Consider the following 27,338-nt stretch of genomic DNA (forward strand, 5'->3'; position numbering starts at 1 on the left):
ACATTTTCTTCAATATTTCCAAGTATTTTAAGTGATGAACATAGAGCAGTTGCTATGCTAGGCAGGGTCCCTGCCTGAGGTTGTGGCCTGCACAAGGGTGCTGGCCACCGGCACAGGTGAGGGCCGAAACCCAGAGCCTGCTGTGCTTCCCCAGCTCTCTGCCCTGGCTCAGGGCTGGAGAAGTCCAGATGGAGGGCCCCTTTGTCTGTCTCATACACTGGTTCTTCTCTCAGCACACCCTGCTAAGCCTTGTGCCTGTGGGCTGTGCTTTCCCGGAGGGACATCTTTTCCTAAGCCACACCAAGGCTACCTGTGGCCTCATGGTGAATGGTTTCATATGTGTAGCGTCGTTTCTCACAGCTTGGTGAGTGGGTGCTGTGAACCCCCTGTGACACTTGAGGGAACAGAGGCTTGATGAGGTTAAATGTTGTTCCTAAGGTTGTGCAGCTCCTGAGAGGGTGGATGCCACAACCGACTAGCTGTGTGACCTTGGTCAAGTCACTCAGTGTCCTGTGTCTCTGTTTCCTCATCTGTACGATGGGGATGGTGGTTTTTATCTGTTTCGTGGGGACGATGTTATGAGGATTGAATGAGTCAGTCCCTGTGAGGTGCTTAGGACAGTGCTCAGTGAACACTGTCAGGTGAGATCTGATTCCAGAGCTGCCCTCAGAAAGGGGTGAAATAAAGTGCACTGACTGCCAAGTGTGACAAGGCCTGTGCCCCCTTGAGAAGAAGTGGATGTTGCCAGGGTAGCCCCGTTTCCTGCCCTCTGGTAGCAGTGATTGGAATTAAGGGCAAAGTCACTGGACAAGCCCCAGAAACTTGTGGGATTCACACTTGAAAGGCTAGGAGTTATTGGTGGAAGAGACGAGAAGAGACCTTCAAGCCTGAGAAGGGGAGAGCTGTGTGTCCGAGCTCATTTGGGCTCTGTTCCCGGGAAATTTCATGGGGCGAGGTTAGTGTTTGGGAAGAGGATTAAAGCAGTGATACCATTGCTCTATAGAGAGACGAGAAAGGGCGTTTTAAAAGTTTCCATGTGCGCTCTGAATGGAATCTGCATTAGCTTGCTTCTGAGAGCCTTCAGGAAAGATCGAAATTGCTTTCCAGTTACTTTTTTTGTATCCTTTGAATAGAACCGCAGGCTGGCTCCAGAGTAAAAGCAATCCACCTGGGCTTTATGCAGCTTACACTAGGAGTTGTCTTAGTTTTTTTCTTTCTAAACTGGGGCCAGGTATATTTGATGTCTGAGTCTGTTTGTCAGAGGTCTTTTAATGGCTCTTCCTTCATCCAGGAGTGTCCGTCCCTTGTTCTTCACCTGCTTAATCAGGCACCCTTCAGGTCTCAGCTGAATGTCAGTTCTTCAGAGAGGACCTCTAAGTGGAACCTCAGCCTAAATGAGATCCTTTTATCCGTCCTCTTTTGTTGATTTCTGTTCTTCCTTACAGCACTCTCCATAATTTGTAAGTTCATTTAAAAAACACCTGGGGCAGTGATTTAACATCCGCCTCCCCCACTAGCCTGTGAACCCCGTGGGAGCAGAGCCCCCGACTCTCACCTTGTCCCCTTGCTGGCACATGGCAGGTGTCCAAGTAAATATGTGTGATGTGGGACCAAACCTAATGAGCAGCTACAATGACACGTGTTTGTTGCCATTTACTGTATAGAGGTTGTTTCTTGATCTTAATTTTTAAATAGATGAATGAAACATGTTTCTTTTGAAAAATGAAACAAATATGCACACCTCCAAGTGATTTGGTACTTTTTGCTTGGCCTTCTGTTTGGGGGAGGGGGGCGGCCATTCACCATCATTGTGTGAAAGGAGTTGGGGAAAGAAGGTAAGGGAGTGACATCAGATAAAGTAAAAATGATAGATGTTAGCTGGCTATATTTTTAATAAGAAATAAAAATCACTTTAAACCCATCACTACTGTTGCTCTGGACCACTTTCAACATTTCTCAGAGAACTAAATGGAAATCTTCTAAACCCGGTAGCTGTGAATAAAAGGTGAATTGTCTGTGTTCTCGGGACCTGAAATGTGTTTCTACCTATTTCTTGAAATGAACATTTTCAATAGCTGGTTACGGAAAGTCAAGATGGGAACACAGATGTCTGCTGTGTGTATTTGCCAGCTTATGGGCTGTTTATTATCATTTTAATCTTATTCGTGTTGTTATATATGAAGATTTTTGACCATACCTTTTGCTCAGCCTTTTCCTGAGCGAGGCATTAAATTTTCCCCAGGAACTCCTATGAAAGAGGCAGGCAAGGCAAATGGATTCGCTAAAAGGCAATAGTTGATGTAATAAACTCTCAAATTGGTGAAGTTTTCAAATACAAGAGTGTTGAAAATTTTATCACTGGGTCATGTGCTGCAAATCTGCCTTATGCATAAAAAAATTCAGATTTTATAGGAGGAGCAATTTGAATCACGTAGAAATTATGACTTCTACGGTACTTAGTGTTAAAAAAATTTATACTCAGTCTTACTTATAAATTTCCTCTGGTAGGCAGTGGATCATTATCTATTTTTAAAAAAATCAGCAAAGTGATATTTCCCCAATTCTTAAATGAGAAAACCTTCTCAATATGGTAGTGTTGAGATTAGTTAGTTTGGGTCATTCTGAGTTCATGGCTGGTTAGTCACGGCATTGGTTTCAGCTTCTTAATCCTTTTTAAAATCTCGTATTTTATTTTGGCATTTGGTCTTAGCTTCTTTTGACATTGTGGACATACTGAAGGGACTTATCTTTCTTTCCTTGTCTGTTGTTGTATGAAAAGGGCTACCATTTTACATTCCAAAAGATTTCTGTAAGATAAACTACTATGAGATAAAGTGATGGCTGTGTGTGTGCGCAGGTTTTAATTGAAATTCAGCTCCAAGAATTTCAATTAAAAAATTACTATGAAATAATTTAAATATATACAAATTAGAGAAAATACTACAGTGAGCCCATCACCTAGATTAAATAATTATCAAGATTTTGCCATGTTTACCTTATTTATACCATTCTTTTTCTTTTATTTGTTCTCTTTCTTTGTTGAAGTATTTTACAGCCAATCCCAGAAATCATGTCATTTTACCCTCTAGGCTTAAGTTTGCACGTCTGAAAAATAGGGGCACTTTCTTTCATCAGGCTTTCAACTTGATCCACATGCTGGTTAAGTACCAACAGTGTGTCAGGCATCCTGCTGGACATTAAGGAGACCAGAATGAATAAGACACAGTCCTGGCTCCCAGGGAAATTAAGGATTGGTGGAAGAAACAAGCACACGAGTTTATAGGTGCCTCACTTCACCTGCCGGATAGTGCCTAGGGGTCAAAATTTGTGCATAATATAGTGGAAATATACAAAAGGGATGGTCAGCCGTGTAGGGCAGGACAGTGGGAGAGGAGGTCAATTCTGGCCATGACAGGAGGAACCCTTTGATTGGAGTCTTTAAATATTTTTCTCCAGCTTTTCTACCAAGCCCCTAGGGCCCCTAGATGCACAACACCAGGTGGTAACTTATTTGTTTTGGATTCCTGTTACCATGTCTTCTTCATGAAAAAGTCTAAGGTGGAAAATATTTAAAAGTAGTAATTGTTGCCAAAAGGGAAATGGAATAAATAATTCTAAAATTCTGTGATTGTAAAGAGATACTTTTCAACGGCTGTGCAACTGATTTCCCTGCCTTTAATTTCAAACACGCTGAATTATTTTGGAGGAAGCAGCCATGAAAGTCCACTGATAACCTTTTTTTCTAATTTAGTTATCTGCTTTTCTGCACTTATACCTTAGAGAAATGTTGTGCTTTTTAATTGAATGTCCTTGGTTGTCAATAATGAAGGCCCATCAAATATTAGTATTTTTCTAAAAAACGTACGTCTGTAATTCAAAGACATGCCATTGAAAACATAATCTTTTGTTCTAAGCTTATGATATTTTCAAAGTGGGGTTATTTTTTAAATTATGTCTTTGCGGAAGAGAGAGAGAATAGTATGAGACATTTTTTTAACGTATGAAGAAATATCACTTTAGAGTTCTTTTCCGGGATAAGAAGGCACAGGGGAAATGTTTTGTGTGGCTCTTTGAGTTTCCTGGTTGAGGCATTTGTCTTTAAATCACCAAGTTTTATGCATTACATTAAGCTCATTTCCAAGAGAGGCTCACGCTTTCTGCTCTGTCGCCAGTGCACCCTCCTGAAGCGCTTTATGATGTTGTGACTTTCATCGCAGGCACGCACCGAGGCTGGGCTGCCGTCCAGATGCGTTTGCTTCATGAGTTGGTCTATGCCTCCCGAAGGATGGGGAATCCTGCTCTTTCTGTCAGGCACTTGTCCTTCCTGTTACAGACCATGCTGGATTTTTTGTCAGATCAAGGTAAGTGAATTCAAACTATACTTTTTTTCAAGGGAGTGTGTTGAGAGCACTCTTGGTGCTGGCCCACGTAAACACCCGGCTGAGGTTTAGGTGGGTGGATGGTGTTTCCCAACTCTCTGTGGGTAAGAAGACACATACTCCACTGTGTCCTCGGCTCCCCGTCCTTCCTTACTGTACGCTTCCCAGGGTGCCTGATGCCACTGCCCACCGTGTTCTTCACGCCCTGTTCCCCCTGGGCCCTCTCTCACCATACTCTACTGCTTTTCTCTCTACTTCTAAGCCTTCTGCATGGGTCCCCCTTGCCTTTTCCTGTATCGTGTAAAATGTAAATGTCAAAGTGTAACGTTTATATAGAGAAGTGCACAGTTCATAAGAGTACAGCTCAGTGAATTTTCACAGAGTGACCACCCCTGTGCCTGGCACCTGGGTCGGAAACATGCCAGAACCCCAAAGCCCTCTTTGTGCCCCATTCCAGGCCCTGCTTCCCTCAAGGGCAGCTTCCGTCTTGACTTCCCAAACCAGGGATGCACTTCGCGGTGTTTGCACTGATGGTATCAGGCAGTATCTTTGCCTACGTGTCAAGGCTACTGTCTTCTGGTTCTTTCCTCCGTTTTCTCTCCTCACACTGTTCCTGGGTGTCGTCTGCTTTTTGGGTTTCAGTCGTAGTCTGTTTATTTTCAACCCAGATTTCACCCTGAGCCCCACATATGTCTGTTTTGCTGCTTGCAGGACACCTCCCTTTGGATGTTCCATAGGCACTCGAAAATCAGCACATGAAAAACAGAACTCAGTCGCTTCCCGTCATCCTCCCTCTCTGCCTGTGTCTCTCACGCCAGTTCAGTGTGTGTTGCAGGTCGGGTTCTCTGGGAAGCACTCTCTGATATGGAGAGGAATGTGTGGGAAGTTTCTTAGGCACTGCTCCTGGGATCAACACCCATTGAAGAGAACAGAAGGAGGCAAGATTGGACAGAGGGAGAAGTCGGGCCTCAGCGCAGTATCAGCAAAGGCCTCAGCCGGCCCACTGAGCTCTGAGCTGGGACGGCCCTGCAGAGTTGTCCTGCACTGTACCAAGGGCCAGGCCTTTCTACTCCCATATTGCCCGGTAATGCAGGTTACCCTGGGGGGGTAGTTTTCTTCTGTTGAGGGCATTTTCTGGAGAGGACTCCCAGCAGTGGTGGAAAAGGTCTCAGCCCACCTAACGGGACCTCTGAAGCTGGGATGGCCCTTCAGAGAGATGTCTGCCGTGTGCTGAGGGGCTAGGTCTTTACTCTCCGACGCCCGGGTGCTGAATGCACACGGCTCTCAGGAGGGGGCGTGCTCTTGGACCGGGGGGCTCTGTCCAGTGGAGAACACTTTCTGGAGAGGGCAGCACTGCCTGGAGAATCTAGTCGTTCTGTACTGAGTGGCATGTCGTTGTCTGCTACAGTGCTACCCCTCATTCCGGGTATCCCAGTGGAGACTTTGGCTCAACCTCTGCACTCCTTGACCCCCACATCCCAGCATTTACTAAGTTGATGCTCCTCTGTCTTTGCATTTTTAAAATCAATGTATTTCTCTCTCTCTCCCCCACCTCCCCCCATTGCTTTTCCCCGACTGTTCTGTTTCCTGTGATTGTAGCAGTCTCCTTGACTCCAGGATAATAGAGTGGCGTGTCTCTCATGGAGTGGTTGTAAGGTTTAACTGCATTAATTCCTATAAGGCATTCGTGATGGAACTTACACTAAGATCTCAATTATCATTAGCTTCAAAACAAAAATATTGAAGTTGGTGTGTGATTGCTTTTGCAAAACAAGGGAGAAGATTCATGTCCTTGCATCAGTCTGACTTACTGCATCCCAATATGCTTTTCTAAAATGAGAGAGGAAAGGGTTTCAGTTATAGCTATTGCATAAAAAATACAGCATTATGGGCCGGTTCCGTGGCCGAGTGGTTAAGTTCGCACACCCCGCTGTGGCGGCCCAGGGTTCGGATCCTGGGCGCGGACATGGCACTGCCCGTCAGGCCACGTTGAGGCGGCATCCCACATCCCACAACTAGAAGGACCTGCAACTAAGATATACAACTATGTACTGGGGGGTTTGGGGAGATAAAGCAGGAAAAAAAAAACAACAGATTGGCAACAGTTGTTAGCCCAGGTGCCAATCTTTAAAAAAAAAAAAAAATACAGCATTGTGTGTGTGTGTGTGTGTGTGTGTGTGTGTGTGTGTGTGTTTGGTAAGGAAGATTGGCCCTGAGCTAACATCTATTGCCAATCTTTCTCTTTTTGCTTGAGGAAGATTGGCTCTGAGCTAACATCTGTACCAGTCTTCCTCTGTTTTGTATGTGGGACGCTGCCACAGCATGGCTTGATGAGTGATGTGTAGGTCTGCACCCAGGATCCCAACCCATGAATCCTGGGCTGCCAAAGTGGAGCGTGTGAACTTAACCACTACACCACTGGGCTGGCCCCTTCAGCATTTTTTTTTTTTTTTTTAATTTTTAAAAAATTTTTTCCTTTTTCTCCCCAAAGGCCCCAGGTACATATTATATATTCTTCGTTGTGGGTCCTTTTAGTTGTGGCACATGGGACGCTGCCTCAGCGTGGCTTGATGAACAGTGCCATATGCGCGCCCAGGATTTGAACCAACGAAACACTGGGCCGCCTGCAGCGGAGCGGGTGAACTTAACCCCTCGGCCACGGGGCCAGCCCCCATCCAGCATTGTTCTTAAGCAGAAAAAGAGTTGAGAATTAGAAGAAAGTTCCAAGGCACCTCACAGAATCTGACTCGATTCTTCTTGTGTAGCCTCATCCTCTCCCGTGTCACTGTGTGTCCTCAAACTTCATTCAAGCCAACTGTGTGAACTCTGTTCCTTGAATGTCATGTCTGTCCTTCTCATGCCATACTCTTCACTCCTAAAGCCTGTCTTCCCAGTGGCACCTGTTGGAGCTCCAGCATTCTTTACAGGAAGTGTCGAGTCTCTATAGTGACTTCCATGGCATCTCTGTAGTAATGAACTCTCCTCTCGTGAGCCCCTGTGGCTCTCTGTTACCAGTGTCCTTAAAGCACTTGCCCCTTACTGTGGTTCTTTGTGTCCTTCTTGGTGTGGAGTAGCTATTGCTTTCTATTTAAGACTTTAGGGGACCCAAGCAAATGACCACTTGGATGCCAGTCCCCAGCGGGTGGCGGCACAGCTTCTCTGTGCGTGCTTGGTTTCCGTTACCCTTAGTGTTTTGTTTGAATTGTGTTTGTCTTCATGCTGCCTGTGGAGTCAGCAGTAGAGCAGCAAGATCAGCGTCGGAGCTGGCCATCTGCGTGATCTGTGCTTTGGGTTTCTTTGCAGTGAGGGAGGAACTGACTAAGGCAGAGTTCCCAGGACAACCAATCTCTGGTGTTGGGGAGGCTGGGGTTCAGTGGTGACATGGGCATGGTCTATTTGTTGCCCACTGTATTGAGTTTTTGCTTGGTGACCGGTGAGCAGCTCTCCTCAAGCCCCCGAGGGTGCTGCCTGCCCTGCTGCCAGTCCTGTGGTTCCTTGAACCTCCCTGTGACCTAGCCACTCTGAAAACACAGTACCAGGTGCAGCGTCCAGTCTGAGTGGACCCTGCTCACTGGGCCTTAGAGTTCTGAGTGCCATGCTTACCGTGGGCTCGTCCATGTCCCCTTTTGTCATGTCCCCTTTTGTCTGTTCTCTCTTGGTACCACTTTGCCACAGACTTCGCGTTCACATGTGAACGGTCTCCCACGACCGTCAGTCGTGATGACACGGCCCCACGTCCTTTCCCTGAGCTGCCTACACCTCCGCCTCCCTCAGCTACCTCGCCTTGGACTTTGTCTCCCAGACACACATCCTCCTTCCCACGGCAGGGCCTTTGCTTGCTCCCCTTTCCCATCCCCTGCCCCCATTACCAGGTGACTCCCCTGGTCTGGACTTCCTCTGGAGGCCTTTTACAAGGGCCCCATAGGACCAGGTGCTCCTGCCTTTTGCTCTCTTCCTTTGTGCACTTCTCAGAATTCTAACGAGAGAATCAGTGCATGTTTAGTTGGCCAGTGGCTGTCTTCCCTCAGAAGCTCCATGAGAGAAGGAGCTTGCTGGTTATGTGAGATCATATTAATTAGTGATCTAAAGACGCTAAGTTTAACAGGAGAGGAACTGGGACATTTGACACTGTTGAGCAAATCGCTGTCTCCTTAAAGGCCTGGGTATAATGGTATTTGGTTAATTGGAGTCTCCTGAGAAAAGGACAGAAATCAGGAGGTCTAAAAGGTTCTTTCCACTAACCTCAACCTCTAATTGCTGTAACCTCAGATCAATAATTAAATTCTTCCTGTGCCTCCATTTTCTCATTTGTATAACTTAGATGTTACACGTTGTGTGGTAGTTTGTTATTATTTTAATGATGGATATTTTAATATATTGGGTGACCTTTCTTCTGGAGAGCTCATGGTACATTCATAGAGTTGATAATTAACATTTCTAAGTATTGCTGCATTGAAATTAAATATGGAATAGAAGAGCAGCCAAGAAAGAAAAGAAATGATCCTGGGCTTAAGGTGGGGGTCTGTGTAGCCTTCTTGCCGTATGTAAACCTGTCTGGTTGTTTGCTGGTGAAGACGGCATAATCTAGGGATTTCTTGCCCTTCCCTGCCCCACATGTACCCTCGAATATGTGCAAATATGAGTGAACGCAGAAGATAAGTTATGAGGGCAACTATTTACATGAAAAGGGTCTCAGTTCCCTGGGACTTTTTGTCATTTTTTTCCCACTTCTATAACTTACACTATCTATAACTTGAGGATTTATGGACTTTTCTTTGGAAGCATGACCATGTTACTATTTTCTCGGGGCTTCCTGACTGGGCATACAGGTACAAGCCCCCGTGGCACTGTGGCAGTAGACTGTGTGTGGCACGGGAGTCTCGTGAGCAGGAGAGGGATCCTGACTTTGTGAAAGGTTTAGAGCGGCCCGTCTTAACACTCCTGCTGGCCCCGTCCTTTCCCACTCTCGTGTTCACCGTGTGTTCTGGTTATTTACATTCTGACAGCTCCAGATACAGCAGCATTTGTGTTCTGCTGCCTCTGCACATGCTATTCCACCTGTCCTCTGTGGCCACTCCCATTTCTGTCACTTTGTCCAGGAATTTGTCCCTTCTCTGACTATAGCACTGCCCTGCGGGAGCCCACTGAGCATGCACCTGCTGCTATCATAGCTGCCTCCACTCTGGGCTGCACGACTGGAGTTGCTGGTCTGCTTGCCCTCCCACCTGGCCTGTCAGCTCCTCCAGGACAAGAAGTATCCCTGTACCTGGAACAGCACGTGGCGCCTAGTAGGCCCTCAGATGCTGCTGAATGAACGAAGGTTGTGTCTCTTTGAGTACACCCTCTGCTGTGCTGCCCAGTCGATGCTCCTTCTGCGTGGCCAGTTCAGAAATCCATCGGTGGCTTCTGGTCATCTCCAGCAGGGTTCAGCAGACTTCCGCCTGTGGCCCAGCGCCCACCCGCCTCCTGATCGCGATCCTCGCGTTGGCTGTTCAAGGATGAGTTTGTAGCTGCTGACGCCGATTTCTGTGGAAAATGAAAGACTTGCTGCTTTGATATCAAATTACTTAAAGAGGGAGCAAGGGGAGAAATTAGCTAGCTAAACTGTCTTAGGGATTCAGATCCAAGGTCCCCGGTGAGAGGATAAGGATTATCCACACACTGGATGTGCTCCTGTGAGTGAAGGGCAGGAAAACAATTATGTGCTTTTAATAACTCATGTTAACGCTGCAGTGAGAAGGCCAAGGGGGGATGAAAGGGGATGCCTTGGAGACCGTGCAGGGCCAGTGAATGAAATTGCATTAGGAGGGACCTGATTTCAAAGAGTTTCTGCCGTCAGAATTGCTTTACCATGTTATGATGGCAGAGGGCTTTGTTCTTGCTCTGGAGTTTAGATGCTTTCTTAGTAAACTTTAAGCTTCACATGCTTGTTGGGCTTGTCCCTGTTGGGATCTGAAGGATTTTTGTGTGTTTGTTTTGCTGTGGTTCAGCATTTTGCTGGAGGACTCTGGGTAGACAGAGTTTCCTTGAAAACCCGTCTAAGCTCTGGTTTCTTTTCTACCTGGTGGTGTTGTCGTAGGATTATAGATAACGTACCTGAAGTGCATGACAATGTGTCTGGTGCAAAGAAGTACTTAATGAATGTCCTAAAACAGTGTTTTCCTCCTGGGGGACCAGGACTCCGGCTCTTGGGTCAGAGATTGGGGGTTCTCTTAACCGAGGTACCTTAAGAGGACCCGGAGAAAGAAATGGAATCTCTTGTCCAGGAAACAGCAGAATGACCCCAGAGGAACCTCAGAGGGTTAGAAGATCTGGATACTGTTCTTTTCCAAGATGTGTAACTGTTGCAATTTGCATTCTGTTTGGTAATTTTCTTATTGGAGCAGGGTGGTGTATGGTGGGAGGTGGAAGAGAAGTGGGAGGGCCTGGGGGAAGAGAGGGCAGGGCTGCTGAGGCACATCTTTTGGGCAAGGAGTGGTGGGCAGTGTAACTGGCACTTGGGTATGTGTGGTCCCCACCCTGTTTGGTGTTCCGCATTTCGCACACTTCAGTTGTTGGGAATGTGGCCATTGCCGCCTTGTCATTGAACATGTAGATTTAGATTAGGAAGTCAGTTCACAGGTCAGCCAGAGCAGCACGAAATCCCAGGTCTTGTAGTCTAGAACATGAATTTGATCGACTGTTAGAACTTGAGATCAGAAAATATTTCACTTCGCCTGCCTCTACCCCGGATGCAGTGTGTCGAAGTCTGTGTGGAAAGCTGATGGAGACATGCCCATCAGGATCTGCATCCTCTCAGCCTTAGTTTCTTCATCGTAAACTGGGTATCTTGCTAGGCTAGTGGAAGAATAAATGAAATGATGACTTACCTGAGATTTAGACCCCTAGTTTCCTGGCTGCTTCTCTGAGCCCCAGATTTTGGTGTCCAGCAGCCCTTGGATATTTGAGCATCTCTGATTTCCAAAAAAACTGTCCCCACATAGCAGTTGTCATGCTTTTGCTGACAGGAAACCAAATATCTTACTCAAGTGTATTTTTTTAAAAGGAAAACTTATTGAGAAACAACTCACATACCATACAGCTCACCTGTTTAAAGTACATTAGTATATTCACAGGGTTGTAAACCATCCCCACAATATAATGTTGAAATATTTTCATCCACCCTGATAGAAACCTCAAACCCAGTCACTCTCTGTTCCCTCCTACCTCGCCCCCTAAGCAAGTGTGGAGCTCCTTCCTGTCTCTATGGATTTGCCTGTTCTGGACATTTCATATAAATGGAATCATACAATACATGGCCTTTTGTGTCGGCTTCTTTCACTTAGTATATTTTCACACCCCCTGCCTTTAAATGCCATTTATGTGTTGGTGGCCCTCCAATTAACATCTCCAGCCCCAATCTCTCCCCAAACTTCTCATTCCACTCAGCTGTCTAACTCGGACTTAACTTTTCCAGATAGAAGTATTGTTTCGTCTTCCCCTGAAGCTGTTTCTCATCTTTCCTCACTTAACTGTTCAAGCTAACGTCCTGGGAGTTGTCTCTGATTCTTCTTTTCTTACGCCCTCCTTCAGACCATCAGTAGGTCTCAGTAGCTGTAACTAGAACAGATCTGTCTCCCTCTTGAGCGCCGTAATCCCAGCGCTGCATCTCGTTCCTGGACCGCACTCTCCCCCTCATGGATCTTCCTGCTTTCCCTTGCCTCCCTCTGCAGTCCCTTCTTTACTAAGCAGCCTGGGTGACCTTTTAAAAACACACATCAGATTATGTTGCCCTCCTGCTTGCAGCCTCCATGGCCTCTCTTTGTACCTCAAATACAACTTCAGCTCCTCACCATGGTTTCCAGCAGAGGTCAGCTAACCAGAGCGGCGGGTCAAAGCCAGCTCACTGCCTTTCTTCAGCGTGGCCTTCAAGCTAAGAAGGGTTTTACAGGTGAACATCTGCAACTGATGTGATGATAGGGAACCTTACCCTGAACCCGAATTAAGGGAAATGTCATTACCCTCCAAAAAAATCCTGTTCTTCTCGTGTGTAAACCTGTATTACAAAAATTGTAATAAATTATATATTTTGCATTTCATCAATAAAAAAGTGTGTTTTCTCACTTATTATATGTAAGTACCTACATAAGATCCTTGATCTGCCTCTTGGCTCATAAAGCCTGAAATATTTCCTCCCTAGCCCTTTGCAGACGGCTTTGCTGACCTGTGGTTTTCCAGGGTGTGATGTCCTCCTCTGGGACGACTCTCTCCTTGTCCACTGTGTCCAGGCCGTGGCTGTTCACAGGTCCCTCTTTCCTTTGAGCTGTGTCAGGCCCTTCCCTCTGCTTGGTCCACTTTGTCCCCAGATCCTTACATGGTGGCTCCTTTGTGTCACTGAAGTCTCACCTCAAATGGTGAGAGCCCTTCTCTCTGCCTCTAACCTTAGGTGTCACCTCGGTATGACCCTCATCGCTGTTTCACGTGACCCTGTGCCCGCAGTAGGTCCTGGGGGAGTGGAAGCATGGCTGAGTGACTTGGGTTTCGGTCTCAGTTCAAATCCTTCTTCACTTATGAGCTGGTAACTTGAAGCAGGTTACTGAAGCCTTGGTTTCCTTGTTTGTTTTATTTTACGGGAATAAAAATATGTTTCCTATTTAACTGTAAGAGTCATTGTGAAGAGAAAATGAGGTAGGAGTTGTGAGGGGGCTTTAAAAATGGCAAAGCGAAGTGCTCATTGCTGTGGCAACTGCTCCTTCGCTTCCTTCCCTCTTTTCTTCTCTATTCCTTCACATGCTCTCATGCCATTGGTCAGTCTTGAATGTGAAACTCGGAGTTGCCACAGACCTGGGTTTGAATAATACCATCATCTTTCCTACTTCTGTGACCTGGGACAGATAATTTAACTTCTTTCAGCCCTCGTTTTCTGATCTGTACGTTGATGTTAATAGCTATCTCGCAGGGCTGTTAGTCTTGAGTTACGTGCTTACTGAGGTGCCTAGTATAGTGCCTGACACATAGTGGGCATTCGGGGTTAAAAACCTTTTAGGTGATTATCCCTAGAGAATGGGCATGAGAGAGTGTCCTGGTTCAGGCTGGAGAGGAGTCAGAGTAAATAAATGGATTAGGATCCTCATGGGGGAATTGACAGTTCTTTTCAGAGGTGGCAGAATGGTGTGCGTAACGTTCCAAGAAGAAGGGGATCTTGACCTTGAAGAACAAAGCAGTGTTTGCCAGGCCAGACTGAACAGAAGAAGTAGTTTCAGGTGGAAGGATTTTCTCTGATTCTCATGGAATTAAGAGTATTTGGTTTATTTGGGGAACGTTAAATACTGTAGATTGGTCAGAATCTGTTGTCTGGGATTTTGGGAAGGAAAGTGGATGATCGACACTTGTACAATATGACCCAGCAATTCTCCTAGGTATATGCTCGAGAGGTTTGTAAACGTATGTCCACACAAAAACCTGGACATGAATGTTCGTAGCAGCGTTATGCATAATGGCCAAAGGTGGAAACAACATTAACGTCCATTGAATGATGCGTGGAGAAAGACAGTGTGGTACGTCCTTCCTGGATTACTCTCTCTTCCTCATCCCTTCTCCTTTTCCGTCTTCCTCCTGCATCCTGCCTTCCTTCATTCGGCTGACATTTGTTCATCCCTCACACCTCAGTGGAGACACCACTTTTATTTTTTTCTATGAAGCCTTTCTTGGTCCCTCAAGACCAGCTTGTGTTCCTTTGAAATGTTCCCACTGGTGTACGTAATGTGCCTATCTGAACACTTTTCACCCACTGTATTTTGATCATTTATTTAATTGATAAGCTCCCTACTGAGGCTGCAAGCTCTCTGAAGGCAGGGTGTCTAAACTTGCTGTTTTCCTAGTCCTGTCACCTAGTGGCATGTATTGGCATTCACATATTGTTGAATGCATTAATAATAAATGTTTTTTCTTTTTTATGAGCTACTTTATTGAGATTAATTCACATACCACACAATTCACCCATTTAAAATGTGCACTTCAGTTTTTTAGTGCATTCGTAGAACGTGCACCTATCACCACAGTCAATTTTAAAACATTTTTTTTTTAAAGATTTTATTTTTTTCCTTTTTCTCCCCAAAGCCCCCTGGTACATAGTTGTGTATTCTTCGTTGTGGGTCCTTCTAGTTGTGGCATGTGGGACGCTGCCTCAGCGTGGTTTGATGAGCAGTGCCATGTCCGTGCCCAGGATTCGAACTGACGAAACACTGGGCCGCCTGCAGCGGAGCGCGCAAACTTAACCACTCGGCCACGGGGGCAGCCCCTTAAAACATTTTTATCTCAAAAAGAAACCCTGTACCCTACAGCTAGTTAGTGGCACGTATTCACACTCACATCTTGTTGAATGCATTAGTAATAAATACTTTTGTTTGTTTTCTTTCTCGGTTTGCTTTTGCTCTTGTGGGTAATGCTGTGGTGAACATCTTCAGGTCTTCATCTTTTTAGGCAGGAGAGAGATTTTATCAGGAGAGGGCTTACTGGGTCAACCATTTTGAACGTTTTTATTGCTGTTGAAACATATAGCCAAATTCCCTTCTGCAAGGATTGCTCTAATTATGCGCCAGCAGCAGTGCTGTTAATTCAATATGTATAGAATGTTGCCTTATTGTTTTAATTTGTATTTTCTTGGTGACTTGCAAGGTTGAGTATTTTTTCCCTGTGTTTGTTTATTAATTGTGTCTCTTTTATGTGACACTCTTTTACAGTCTTCTGATTGCTTTCCTGTCCCTTTCCTCGTTTGATTCTCATTTGTCCTCTTGGCCACTGTGCTGACGGGGTCTCTCATGCTTTGAGATGCTAATGAAGTAGTTTGCTCAAAGTCTCCCAGTTACTCAGGGCAAAGCCAAGTCTAGAACCCAGCTTTTTGCTAGTCCAAGGATATGTACACAGCTAACTATAAGATATGTTCTGTGCCGTAACGTACCTGGATGGTGTGCAACAGCTTTACACCTCCCCAAGTGCTTCACTTGTGTCTGGACTAAAGCTGAAAGTATCAGGAAAATTGGTTTTACACATTTTATGATGAATTTCCTTAGGATAATTTGAAATTTGAAACAATTGCTGCAACTCTGAGAAATACATTTTACATTATGGAAGATTAAATTCACGCATTCAGTCCAGTGTGCATGAATGTAACAGATAGTGTAGAGTTGACTACATTTGACCCACGTTGGCCACCCTTTTGTTTCTTGAGTATGCCAGGTTTTCTTTCAGAACACGGGTAAAGTTCTTATCCCACTTTTACATGACCAGCCTTCCGGCCTTCAGTTCCGAGGTAGTGTCTGTGGGTTGCCCCCTCAGTACCAACCTCTCTGTTGTCTTTCTAGTTATGTCCTGACTTTTCTTCCAGGCAGACAGTTTTGGGGGAGTTGACCCATTCTTTATGGCTGATCCTATAATTCCTCTCCTGGTAAATTTACTCTAGAAAAGTCAGGCCCCTCAGAGCCAGCAGTGCTAAGTTACGGGACACGGGGCTGAGCCACCTGGGAAGAGAGGGTGTTTCCTTTTTTGAGTTTGAGTGGTGACCTGCAGGAGAAGAGTCTACGAATGGAGCCAAACCTTTTCCTTCTGTAGTCTTCTCCATCCCACTAAACTCACCTTAATTTAATTCCCAGAGACCTAGGACACCCAATGAGAATGCGTTTTCTCAGACAGCAGTGACTCTGCTTTACTCAGTTTTATATTTGTGGCACCTAAAACAGGCATGCAATAAATATTTGTGGAATGATTGAGTGAATGTGGTAACCATCAGTGGCCACTCAGGAGATACGGCATGGAGGGATCTGGAGATGGCATGCGGTTGGAATGGGATGCTAGATAACATTTTACCTAAGATGACCATGTCATTGTTCACATTTTAAAAAATGGGATGATTGGGGCCGGCCCCGTGGCTGAGTGCTTAAGTTTGCATGCTCTGCTTCGGCAGCCCAGGGTTTTGCCTGTTCAAATCCTGGGCGTGGACGTGGCACCGTTCATCAAGCCATGCTGAGGTGGCATCCCACATGCCACAACTAGAAGGACCCACAACTAAAAATACACAACTATGTACTGGGGGGCTTTGGGAGAAAAAGGAAAAATAAAATCTTTAAAAAAAACAAGGGATGATTGATAGCAATTATGAGGTGACTAATGCCCCTGCGGCCTCCCTCGCCTTTTCATGGCCAGATTATTTGTATGGATTTAGCTTTAAGGAAGCCCAGAGAGGAAGAGATTGAGTCTTCTAGGGAGGGTTGAGAAAACTTTGACCAGGAGGAACAAATGCTTGAGCCTGGCCCTGGAGAATGACTAGGTTTTCACCGGTTGTGTGGGAGAACACCAGGAAAGGAGAGGTGAGGGCAGTGAGTTTTCACTTTCAGGAGAAAGGCGTGCGTGTGTAAAAGTGTGTCATTGTGGTTGGGCAGAGGGATTGTGCTCAGGTCAGGATCTGGATCTTCTACTTCTGTGGCAATGCTCAGCAGGTAACTCACCTCAGAGTCTGTTACCTCATCTGTGAAATGAGAATAAGCGCCCTTTTCATACAGTCTGAATCTCCAGTCAGGGGAGTCCTGACGTTCCTCGTCTGCCCTAGGCTGCTCTCCTATGCTGCCAGCGGTGGAAGGTCAGAGCTGAATGGGGCCCTTTGCAGAGGTGGAGGTTGAGGCCCCACCCTGGGATGTGCCTGTCCCCACCTCACAGCTGTGAGTGGCAGAACAAGCCGAGACCCCCACCTCTCAACACCTAATGTCATGGGGAGGGGAACCACTTGCCCTGACACCTCTTGACAGGGATGTTTTTGTTTAACTGCCAAATGAGCCAATGCTTCCCTTGTAAGTTGATGGAGAATTTTTTTTTTTTTATAAAGGTTGGTATCTGAGCTAACATCTGTTGCCAATCTTCTTTCTTCTTCTTCTTTTCCTCAAAGCCCCCAGTACATAGTTGTATATTCTAGTTCTAGGTCCTTGCAGTTGTAATATGTGGGACGCTGCCTCAGCATGGCTTGATGAGCGGCGCCATGTCCGCGCCCAGCATTCGAACTGGTGAAACCCTGGGCGACTGAAGCGGAGCACAGGAACTTAACCGCTTGGCCACGGGGCCGGCCCAAGAATTCTTGATAGCGCAGTGCTACTGCCCCCTGGTGGTGGGGCTATGATATGTTTGTATTTCTTTGAAGGAAAAAATACGGTCATTGAGCTTGGAAACAGTTTCAAAACAGCTTTTGATGCACAAGGACTCTCGTAACAGAAAAGGAAGAAGGGCCACTTTGAAAATGATGACAAAGCTGTAAAAACTGGTGTATCAGGGTTCAAAATGCATGCATACATACATATATACTGTTAAATAGAAATTATTCTGACACATTAAAATGGTAAGGAAGCTTTATTCCAGACTGTTGCAGCAGGGGTCCACTCTCTTGCAGTAGGGGAGAGAGACTGAGCTCAACTCCAAACACAACGAGGACAAATGCAGATTTAGAACCAACAGCAGAGGGAGGGGTCGTGGATGGAACGTTACAAGAGGAGACGTCAAGGGGAGGGGATTCTTGCTGAACTGGCCTAACAGTTGCCTTGCTAAAGGCAGGCCAAGGACTTAGACATCAAGGGTGGGGATGAGGAACATGGTCAGATTTTTGAGGATGATCAGATATCAAGGGTTGGGACTCTTACTTAACTGATTTGGCAGGATTCTTGCTACAGGTGGGCTAGGCAGCCTGAAGACAGGGCCCAGGGACAAGGTTGGGTCAAGGAGAGTCTTTGTGAGTACATAGATATGGACATACACACACATAAGATTTATGATGGGGATTTGACCGTATGCAGTTGTGGGAGCTGGCTACGCAGCTATGTGGAGCAGTTGTTCGTGTGTGTCGTGCCGGATCCTGATGTCTTCAGGCAGCCAGTTGGGTAGAGGCCATTGGCAAGAGAAGGTGGTTGTGAAGGCAGCAAGGACAAGCTGCAACCTGCAAGGCTGGGCTGGACCCCACGGGGGTGGACTGGAACCATGTCGGTTTCTCAGCACCTCCCAGCTGCCAACTCTCATGATCAGAGTTCCTGGAGGAGAGGCTGGAGCCCTTTGCTGCTGTGCTCAACAGCCACCTGGCCCAGCAGTTGGAGAAGCTGAAGCAGAAAATCTGGCATGAACTGGAGGAGCCATGAGCGGGATGCTGCCCCACTTCAATGGTGTCAGTGGGTGTCCCTGAGCACCAAGGCTACTTTGTCTCATGTGCACGCCAGCTCAGAGCTTCCAGGTCCCACGTGCACGCCAGCTCAGAGCTTCCAGGTCCCATGTGCATGCTGGCTCAGAGCTTCGCAGGGAAGGGGATTCTGGGACGTATTGCTTCAGCCTAGCTAAATGGACACAATGGTGAAGATGTGAATTTGTGGTTTGAATCGCAAGTCCAGGAAGCAGGAGATAAATCCACATTGAGAAAAAGCTTCTCTCTCTAGCGTATTTGATATTTTACTTCTCATTTGAATACCAGGAACGACTTTTTGTTTTGTCTTCTCTTTGGCAAGCCCAAACGTATACGTTTAGTTGGACTAGACAGGAATAATTCCTCTCTTCCACACCTCCCCCACCCCTTCCCCCTCCTCCTTCTCCTCTGTTTGAAAACTATTTATCTGAGATTATGTGATGTCATTTGATTGAAATTGAATTGTACTGTGAAGAGAATAAGAAAAAATAGAATTACCAATTCCTTTAAAAGTTTTGGCTTTTACGTGTAAAGTAGGTAGGTTTTTGGATTGGGAGTGTGATTATAGGGGACCCTTAGGGCCCATAAAGGATGCATTTTAAGGTATCTAGGAATACTGTGCAGAGAATAAGGGATAAGGAAGAGGTAAACAATTACATAGAAGAAGGTCTCTTTATTTCCTTTCTGTAAATATTTATTGATCATCTCTCATGAGTTGGATATGATGCTAGATACAAGCAGTACCAGAGGTGACCTTTGAGCTGAGCTTTGTAGAGCTCGTTGGACAGTGCCAAGCAGGGCTGTGGGAGGGACAAAGTCATTTAGGAAGCCACGCAAGGGTGAGCAAAGGCACGAGGAGCTGTGAATGCTCCTGGTGTATTTGGGCATAGCAGGTGTCCCATATAACATAAGATGCCTACAAACGGGGTTCAGGGATGGGCAGGAGATGCAGCTGACAGGAGATCCTTGGCGGGGGGCTAATGATAACCCTTTGTGCTGGGCTGAGGAGCGAGGACTAGTCTTGTGGATGGTGCAAAGGGAGGTTTATCAGCATGGTTGTCACATGTCACCTCCTTCTTCATCTTGGAGAAGGAAGGGAGGGGTTTGGGGATGAACTGGAGAAACTGGGTTGGATATTTTGGATGAGGAAAATAGAGCTAAAGGGGGAGAGGCCAAAGTTTGCTGCCTGCCACACGAATCCCCAACCCTTCTCTGGACAATGTTGTGGTCATTTGCAAATACTCCGGTCACCCCTCCTTACTCAGTGATGATTTCAGCTCCTGGCTTACTCTTTCCTGCAGCATCCACTCTGTCTCTGTTCTTGGTGACTTCAGCATCCACATCGAGATCCACTCAACACTGTCCTCTTCTCCATCTACACTTTCTCCTGGGTGATCTCATCTGGCCCCAGGGCTCCAAAACTCTCTCTGCATGCATGCTCTCACATTTGATTCTTATACAGAGCTCTAGACTTGAGTGCCTACCCCTCCTTCACTCCCCCGTCTCAGCACATGACTCCACCGTTCATTCAGTTGCTTAGGCCAGAAACCATGGAGTCATTCTTGATCCCTTTTTGCCCATCAGACCCCACATCTTAGTCCTCATCAGTAAGTCCTCAGGGTTTCACCTCCTAAATATATATAAAATATCGCTACTTCTCACCACCTCTGCTCCTGCAAGCACATTCTCAACCACCAGGATGTCTCAGTGGCCCCATAGTCCATCCTCCATACAGCATCCCGTTATATCACTTTTCTGCTTCAAACTTTCCATGGGCTCCTATTACACGTACAATAAAATGAAATAAAATCCAAATCATTTTCAAGAGTCCACCAGGCCCCACGATTTCTCCCCTGCTCAGTTTTTCAAACTAATCTCCCTCCAGTCTTCCATTTATTCACTCAGCTCCACTGTATTTGGTCTTATTTCTGTCTCACCAAGAAAACAAACTCATTTTCATTCCCATTTCTGGGACCTTGTGTGTGTTCTTTCTGCTTTAATAGTTTTCCCCCAAGATCTCTGCATTCTGCCTTTTCTGCATCCTTTAGGTCTGAACTCAGATGCCCCATTCACTCTCTGCCTAGCGTCAGCCTGTTTCTCTTTGCCTTTTTATTGTCGGCCTCGCTCCTCACTGGTGAGCCCCTTAGGCCAGGGACCTGTCTGTCCTCCTCAGTCTGGTACCTAGAGCTGGTGTGGCAGGTGCTCAGTCAGAATTTGTTCACTTGCTGTCCAAATAGGAAAGTCATCTAGTTTCCCTCTGCCTCATCTTCCCTGTTTGTGAAATGGCGCAGTAGGGACCCGTCTCCTGTGAGGATTTTGTGAGGATTAGAGACAGTTACTGTGTATCACTCCCTCCGCTCTGTCTTACACATGGGGACCGCAAGCAGCTGGCAGATTCCCTCCCCTCCCCTCCCTCTCTTTTCCTGTGTATCACTCAGCTGGGTATGGATGTGGTTATTTGGTTCAAATAAGACTTAGCCTTCAGGGGAAATACTTGTATTTTGAAAGAAAATATTGCTCAGCCAGAAGTTAACGCAGAATTTACAGTGCCATTCCGGGGCCCCACTCTGGACCCAGGAGTCTGTCTGTCACAAGGACCCCTGGAAGGCCAGTACAGAAGGTGTGCTCTGTGCTCTGAGAAACAGACTTCGATAAGTAGAAATTATTAGTGGGGTATTTTTAACTGAGGCCTTTTCTTGGTCTTTGCTTATTTCTGAAAACCAGCCTCTGTCCTTTTCCCTTCCTTAGTCATTACTTGTTTGGTTGTGAAGTAAAGAGCACAGCATCCCCGTTGCTGCCCTCAGCACCCTCAGAGGATGTCTGCACCCTGTATTGCCCCTGTTCTGTGGGTAGCGGTTGTCAAATTTGTGCTGTGGCCCAATGAGGTTTCTTGTGGTTTGTAAAATTATGTGTATGAAAAGTCATGCAAAACTATACAAATGATGTCACATTTAGTTATCGATTTAATGAAATGCTTCTATTGAAAAGAAAGACCCTGAGGCTGATGTGAAAATCTAAGGTTGTTGGGTCCAGCCCTGTGGCCTAGTGGTTAAGTTTGGAGTGCTCCATTTTGGTGGCCTGGATTTGGTTCCCGGGCACAAACCTCCATCAGTCAGCTGCGGTCATGCTGTGGCGGTGACCCACATACAAAATAGAGGAAGACTGGCATAGATGTTAGCTCAGGGCAAATCTTCCTCAAGGAAAAAAAGAGGAAGATTGGCAATAGATGTTAGCTTAGGGTGAATCTTCCTTAAGAAAAAAATCTGATGCACGTGCATCAGTGCATCAGCACAACAGTTGTCTGTGAGAGTCAAGGCAGAAGGCACAGACTGTGCAGTGTCAGGCGTAGGACGAGACAGAATTGGAGACACCCTTCTCCATGTCCCCTACCCCCATGCTCTTGTGCTTACTGTAATTCTAGACTTTTTGTGAATTGTAATGTACTTTTCTGGTCATCTTTTATAATCATGGATATTTTAATATATATTCTTGATACGTTTTTTACTTTAAGTACATTATAAAATGATATTGAAAATAAGAATGCATTATTTTACTAGATTTTGGTATCGGAGATTATGGGTAAAATAACATGACTATAACAAGCGAAAGTCTCCTATAATATGGACTTATGGGCTAAAACATACAGGGTTTGGGTATGGAGCCCTACATGTTGTGCCTTATTCCTATTATGAAGTACGTACAGGTTTTTGATTTGAGTTTTGCCCTTTGGCTTCATATAGCAGAGCATAAAGGTCTACAACATGAGCTCTGGCCAAGAATGAAGGCCATAATTTTTATATTGTAAAGGTGATATATATTATTTTGGTTCCTGTTTTCCACTCCTGACCTGCTTTTTTCCCCTTTGAATTTTTTCCAGATGGTATATGTGGTTTCTTTGGGAGTTTTGATTTAATATTTTTCATTCTTCACCTGGGTGGGGGAGGAGGGAGGAGAAGCCTGTGAATTATTATGTTGTAGAGTCCTGGTGGGAGCTCTTCAACAAAGGGGTATAATTTGTTTCCATTGCATTTTATACAATCCCTTTTGTTTGTTCAGAAATAGACAGAAGGGATTGAACAAAAACCCAGCAGAAAGAAGGGAAGCTTTTGACTTCCTTTTAGTTCTGTGTTGAAGAGATAAATACTGTGTAGTACAACATAATAAGTACCTGCTGATAAAATGCATTCTTGGTGGAGAAACCACACATGTAAAATAATGAGGTGAAGAAAAACTATCAGTATGTCAAAATCCCAAATATATTAGTTGATTTACTAGTTATGGGAAAATACTAATTTGCCAAGTTTTAGGTAAACCAAAATAGAACATCCTGGGTGGTATTGAAAGGGGCTTGTGCAACTTCTCGAAGGCGTTAATCTCTGCCGGACACTGTGGGTCTGTCTGAATGCAATATCTTTCCAGCGGGGGGTGGGGTAGAGTCTTCCTTTTCTAGACCCCTGCCCACCATCTGCTGTACGCAGTGCCAGCGAACCATTGCCCAGGCCAGACTCTGCCATTTCTGGTCTGGAATTCGGCATCACATCCTAGGGGCCTCCTTGTCTCTCAGGTCCCCATTTCTCGCCTGTCTGCCACCCAGACTACAAAGTGATCTTCCTAAAGCAGGGGTTTATCCATAGCAATCTTCTGCTCCAGTAGCATCAAAGGCTTCCCATTGCCTACAGAAATAAAGTTCAAATTCCTTGGCATGCTGTGCAGTGTTCTTTTCTGTCTGTCCCCAGTCCTCTCTTTCCCTTAGGCACCAGGCTTCGCTGCTGTGCCTGGCACCGAGTCTCTACATTCCCATCCTGGGCTGCTTCCTCAGGCTTTCTGCTGCACAGAACGTAGCACTGTCCTCCCTCACTTCCCATATCTTTACCCTTGACACCTTTAGGAAGCAGAAACTTTCTTTATTGCCAGTTTTCTTCCCTACGCTTATGTAACAATGCTGTCACATTGCATGTTAATCACTATTTTTCTTGTCTGTGGACTGCGTGTGTAAAGGCTGGACAGCTGGAATTCAGGTGTTTTTTCCCCCCAAACCCCAGCCTAGCACAAAGTCTGACTCATAGGGGCTCAGTAAGTGCTTGTTAAATTGCTTGTTTTCTTTGGCATTGTTTCCTCATCAGTAAAGTGAGGCTTATACCTACCTCGCTATGCTGGCCTACAGATTAGAGACGGTGACTATAAAGAGCCCAAAACGTAATATGCACTCAGTAAATTGTAATTGTGATTGTTTATGTTGATTTGTTTCTGACTTCCTGAAGTCTTTCAACATGTGCAGTTCTTAAACTGAAGAATTGTGCAGTTTTCCACTTTGATGACGTATGTGTATCCTTCATGAGGTGGTTGAGTGACCTCGGAGAAGATGCTGATGTCCCTGGGCTGCCCCATGTGTAGAGTGGGGACAATAACACCTCACTTCAGTAAGGAGCGCAGGGCAGAGAAATGTGTGGGTTATGATCTTTGGACTGAGGCAGACCTGGGTTTGCATCCTGTTTCTTCTACCGATTACATGTAACCTTTGACAATTTATTGACTTTACTAAGCCTCTCTTCAGCTGTAAAATTACGTAGATGGTGTTGCTGATGTCTGGTTAGCTGGAGGATTATCAGCATAATGTGTATCAGCCGCGTGGCGGCGTAGGCCCTGCAGCAGCAGGAGCTCAGTAAGCGTTAGCATCTTCACTTAACTTCCCCTACTTGGAAAGCAGGCTTTCCCCTCGGGGTGCTGTACAGTTCTTTCTATTAAAGAGCTACATAGCTTTAAGCTTTTGGTGAGTTTTATCAAAAGTTTTAGCAGCAGAGTAACCTGTTAAAGGTCTAAAAAGATAGTTTCTCTGTGGGATTTTCATAGTTAAGTGGGCACAGATGGGGGAACCTTTGTTTTCGGCTCTGACTCTAATCTTTAATGGACCAATTTTCATTAAAAAAATGTTTATCTCAGTGGTATGCTGAGGTACTTGTTTATTGCTAAGGGTGACTAAAATGATCAAAATGTAGATGTCTCTGTCTCAGGAATATGTCAGATAACAGAAGTGGAATTTCTGATTACTGAATTCAAGCCGAGATGAAGTAGTACGGTTTTCATGTGGAAGTATTGAATCTGAAAATTGGAAGCAACTGGAAAAGGTCGTGTGGGCCATGTGGACTAGAAGTGTGAGTCTTGCTCAGGGTCTGCATGGCTTTCTGAACAGGGGGTGGGGTAAGGAGCTGGGAGGTTGGGATTTTAGCCCCAGGCTTTCTAGCTGTGACCTTGGGCCAGTCATTGCTCTTCTCTTTCACTTTCCTCTTTGGTAAAAAAAATGAAGGAATTCAACTAAACGATCACTCATATATCTTTATTCATTTATTGAATTTTCTCTGTGTGAGATATTGCATTCTCAGATTTGATTTAGAATTTTGAATATATTAATATTTCCTGTCATTTCAAGTGAGAAGTTCAAGATGGACTCCAATAACTTACTGAACACCAGAGAGGACAGCTAACCTGGAATCATTACAACAGTTGGGTTCAAACTTTTTTGATCATGACCCATAGTAGGAAATACACTGTGTGTGTGAAACCCAACATTTCATGAAATGACACCTGTTCGTACTATGTGTGATGTACTGTATTAGTCAACTTGGGCGGCCATAACAAAATCCACAGAGTGAGGGCCTTACACAGCAGAAATCTATTTCCTCACAGTTCTGGAGGCTGGAAGCTTCAGATCAGGTGCAAGGCTGGTTCCTTTGAGGCCCTCTCCTTGGCTTGCAGGTGGCCATCTTCTAGCTGTGTCTTCATGTGGTTTTCCCTCTGTGTGTGTGTGTTATCTGTGTCCTAATTTCCTCTTTTCATAAGAATGCCAGTTATATTGGATTAGAGACCACCAATATGACCTTGTTTTACCTTCATTACCTTTTTAAAGGCCCTATCTCCAAATACATATTTTGAGGTACTGGGCATTCAGACATTAATGTATGAGTTCTTTTGCGGGGGGGGAGGACACAGTTCAGCCCATAACGTGAACTGTTATCTATCCCGTGCCATCCCATCCCATCCTATCCCATCCCATCCCATCCCATGGAATGCTTATCGTTACCCACTAAATTGGTTTTTATGACCCACAAAGAGGTCAAAATAGCTTATTTCTCTCTTAGAATTGGTAATAGGGTTGAAATGGAGCGGACTCATTTGAAATTAGCTGCGTCCTTCTCCAGTGTCTCTTGTGACCAGTGGTCCGTATTTGTTCGCTTCACTTGTATGTATAGCATGTGGACAGAACAAAGTTGTTTGGTCCATGTAGCCATCACATCTTGCTGGCATTCTGCTTCATTGAGCTGAGAGAGAAAAAGAATGTATCAGTTTAGGCTTTTCTGGATATTAGTTTTTAAAAGAGATTGAGTTAAATTCAAGTTAATGTTTATTAAGCAACTTCTAAGTGGCAGGGATCTATTTTAGGAGAAGAAATGGCATATCCTTTAGTAAAATAAAATGCAGAGACCCTCTCAAGGATGTTCAGGGTTTCGTTCTTCTCTGGGTGGCTATCTGTACAAATGGCCCCCCTTTTCCAGAGGAGGGCACCCTATGTGCAATCCACAGAATCCCTACCTGAGAGGACAGAATGCCAGACCAGGATGTTGGCTTTTTCTGTTAGTGAACAACTTCAAGGGCCCGTGCCTTGTAGTAAGTTTAAAACTCTGCTGAGGTGGGGGTTTTGGGTTGTGCCTGCAATCTGGCTGGTGTCAGAAAGCATCATGTGGCTAATGACTGAGCTGGCTGACTGCCAGCACCCCCATGTCAGTGTGTCTTTGTAACTCTTTAATTGTCGTTGTGAAAATGAGAGTTCTCACTTAGTGTCCACGGGCTCTCCTGATGTTTCAATCGTATTTTGAATTTACGGGGATAATTTTAGTAGAACTAGGGAAGTTGTGAAGGCCCAGGTGCTATTTCTCCTGAATTTCAAGGCTGTGCTATATGTGTGAATAACCCCAATAGTGGGACAAGGCAGAGATCTGTTTTTGTGAGTGGAAAGGTGGTGTTTGTTGGTTCTAGAGATGGATTTATTTTTTTATTTGTTTTTGCTGAGGAAGATTTGCCCTGAGCTAACACCCGTTGCCAATCTTCCTCTTTTTGCTTGAGGAAGATTTGCCCTGAGCTAACACCTGTGCCAGTCTTCCTCTGGTTTGTAGGTGGGTTGCCACCACAGCATGGTGTGTAGGGCCGTGCCCGGGAACCAAACATGGGCTGCCAAAGCAGAGTCTGTCGAACTTAACCACTAGGCCATGGGGTCAGTCTCCTAGAGATGGCTTTAGAAGAGATAAAACAACTACATAAAACATGAGAGGTGCCAGAGCATGTGACAAGTACCATCAGTGATTTCGTCAGAGTGCCACAGTTGCTGAGGGGAGGAGTGCTCACCTCTGCCTGGGGCTCGGAGCTCATGGAGGCCAGGATGTCGAGGTTGAACCTTAAGAGAGAACTGGGATGCGATGGGGCCAACATTGCAGCAGAGGGGCAGCACCAGCAGAAGCATCCCTCTGCCTCTCTGGGACTAACTTTGTTCTTCTCTGCGCTAGGGTGACACCTACACTCCATACCTAGCATAGCACCTGGCACGCTACACACAATTAGTATTTACTTTCTTTTTTATTTCTCATCTCAAGCTCCCTTTGTTCTAATATTTTGGACTTCAGTAAGACAAGTTAACAGTGTCACCAGCAGCACCCAGTGTGTTGAATGCTGACCACGTGCCTGGCGCTCACAGCCTCTCGTGTGACCCCAGGTGGCCCATTTGC

At 45.5% G+C, this 27,338-nt stretch overlaps 1 protein-coding gene across 5 annotated transcripts in view; it reads left to right on the forward strand.

Annotated features, from left to right (window-relative positions):
• TRAPPC9 (trafficking protein particle complex subunit 9) overlaps positions 1–27,338 on the forward strand; it is a 622,060-nt gene that overhangs the window by 80,434 nt on the left and 514,288 nt on the right. For all 5 annotated transcript variants that reach the window (XM_046642579.1, XM_046642581.1, XM_046642580.1 and 2 more), the window contains one exon: positions 4,218–4,361. In XM_046642579.1, the coding sequence (XP_046498535.1) occupies positions 4,218–4,361 (144 nt within the window). The remainder of the gene's footprint in view (positions 1–4,217; positions 4,362–27,338) is intronic.

Source organism: Equus quagga, chromosome 16 (genome assembly GCF_021613505.1).
Source record: "Equus quagga isolate Etosha38 chromosome 16, UCLA_HA_Equagga_1.0, whole genome shotgun sequence".
NCBI lineage: Eukaryota > Metazoa > Chordata > Mammalia > Perissodactyla > Equidae > Equus > Equus quagga.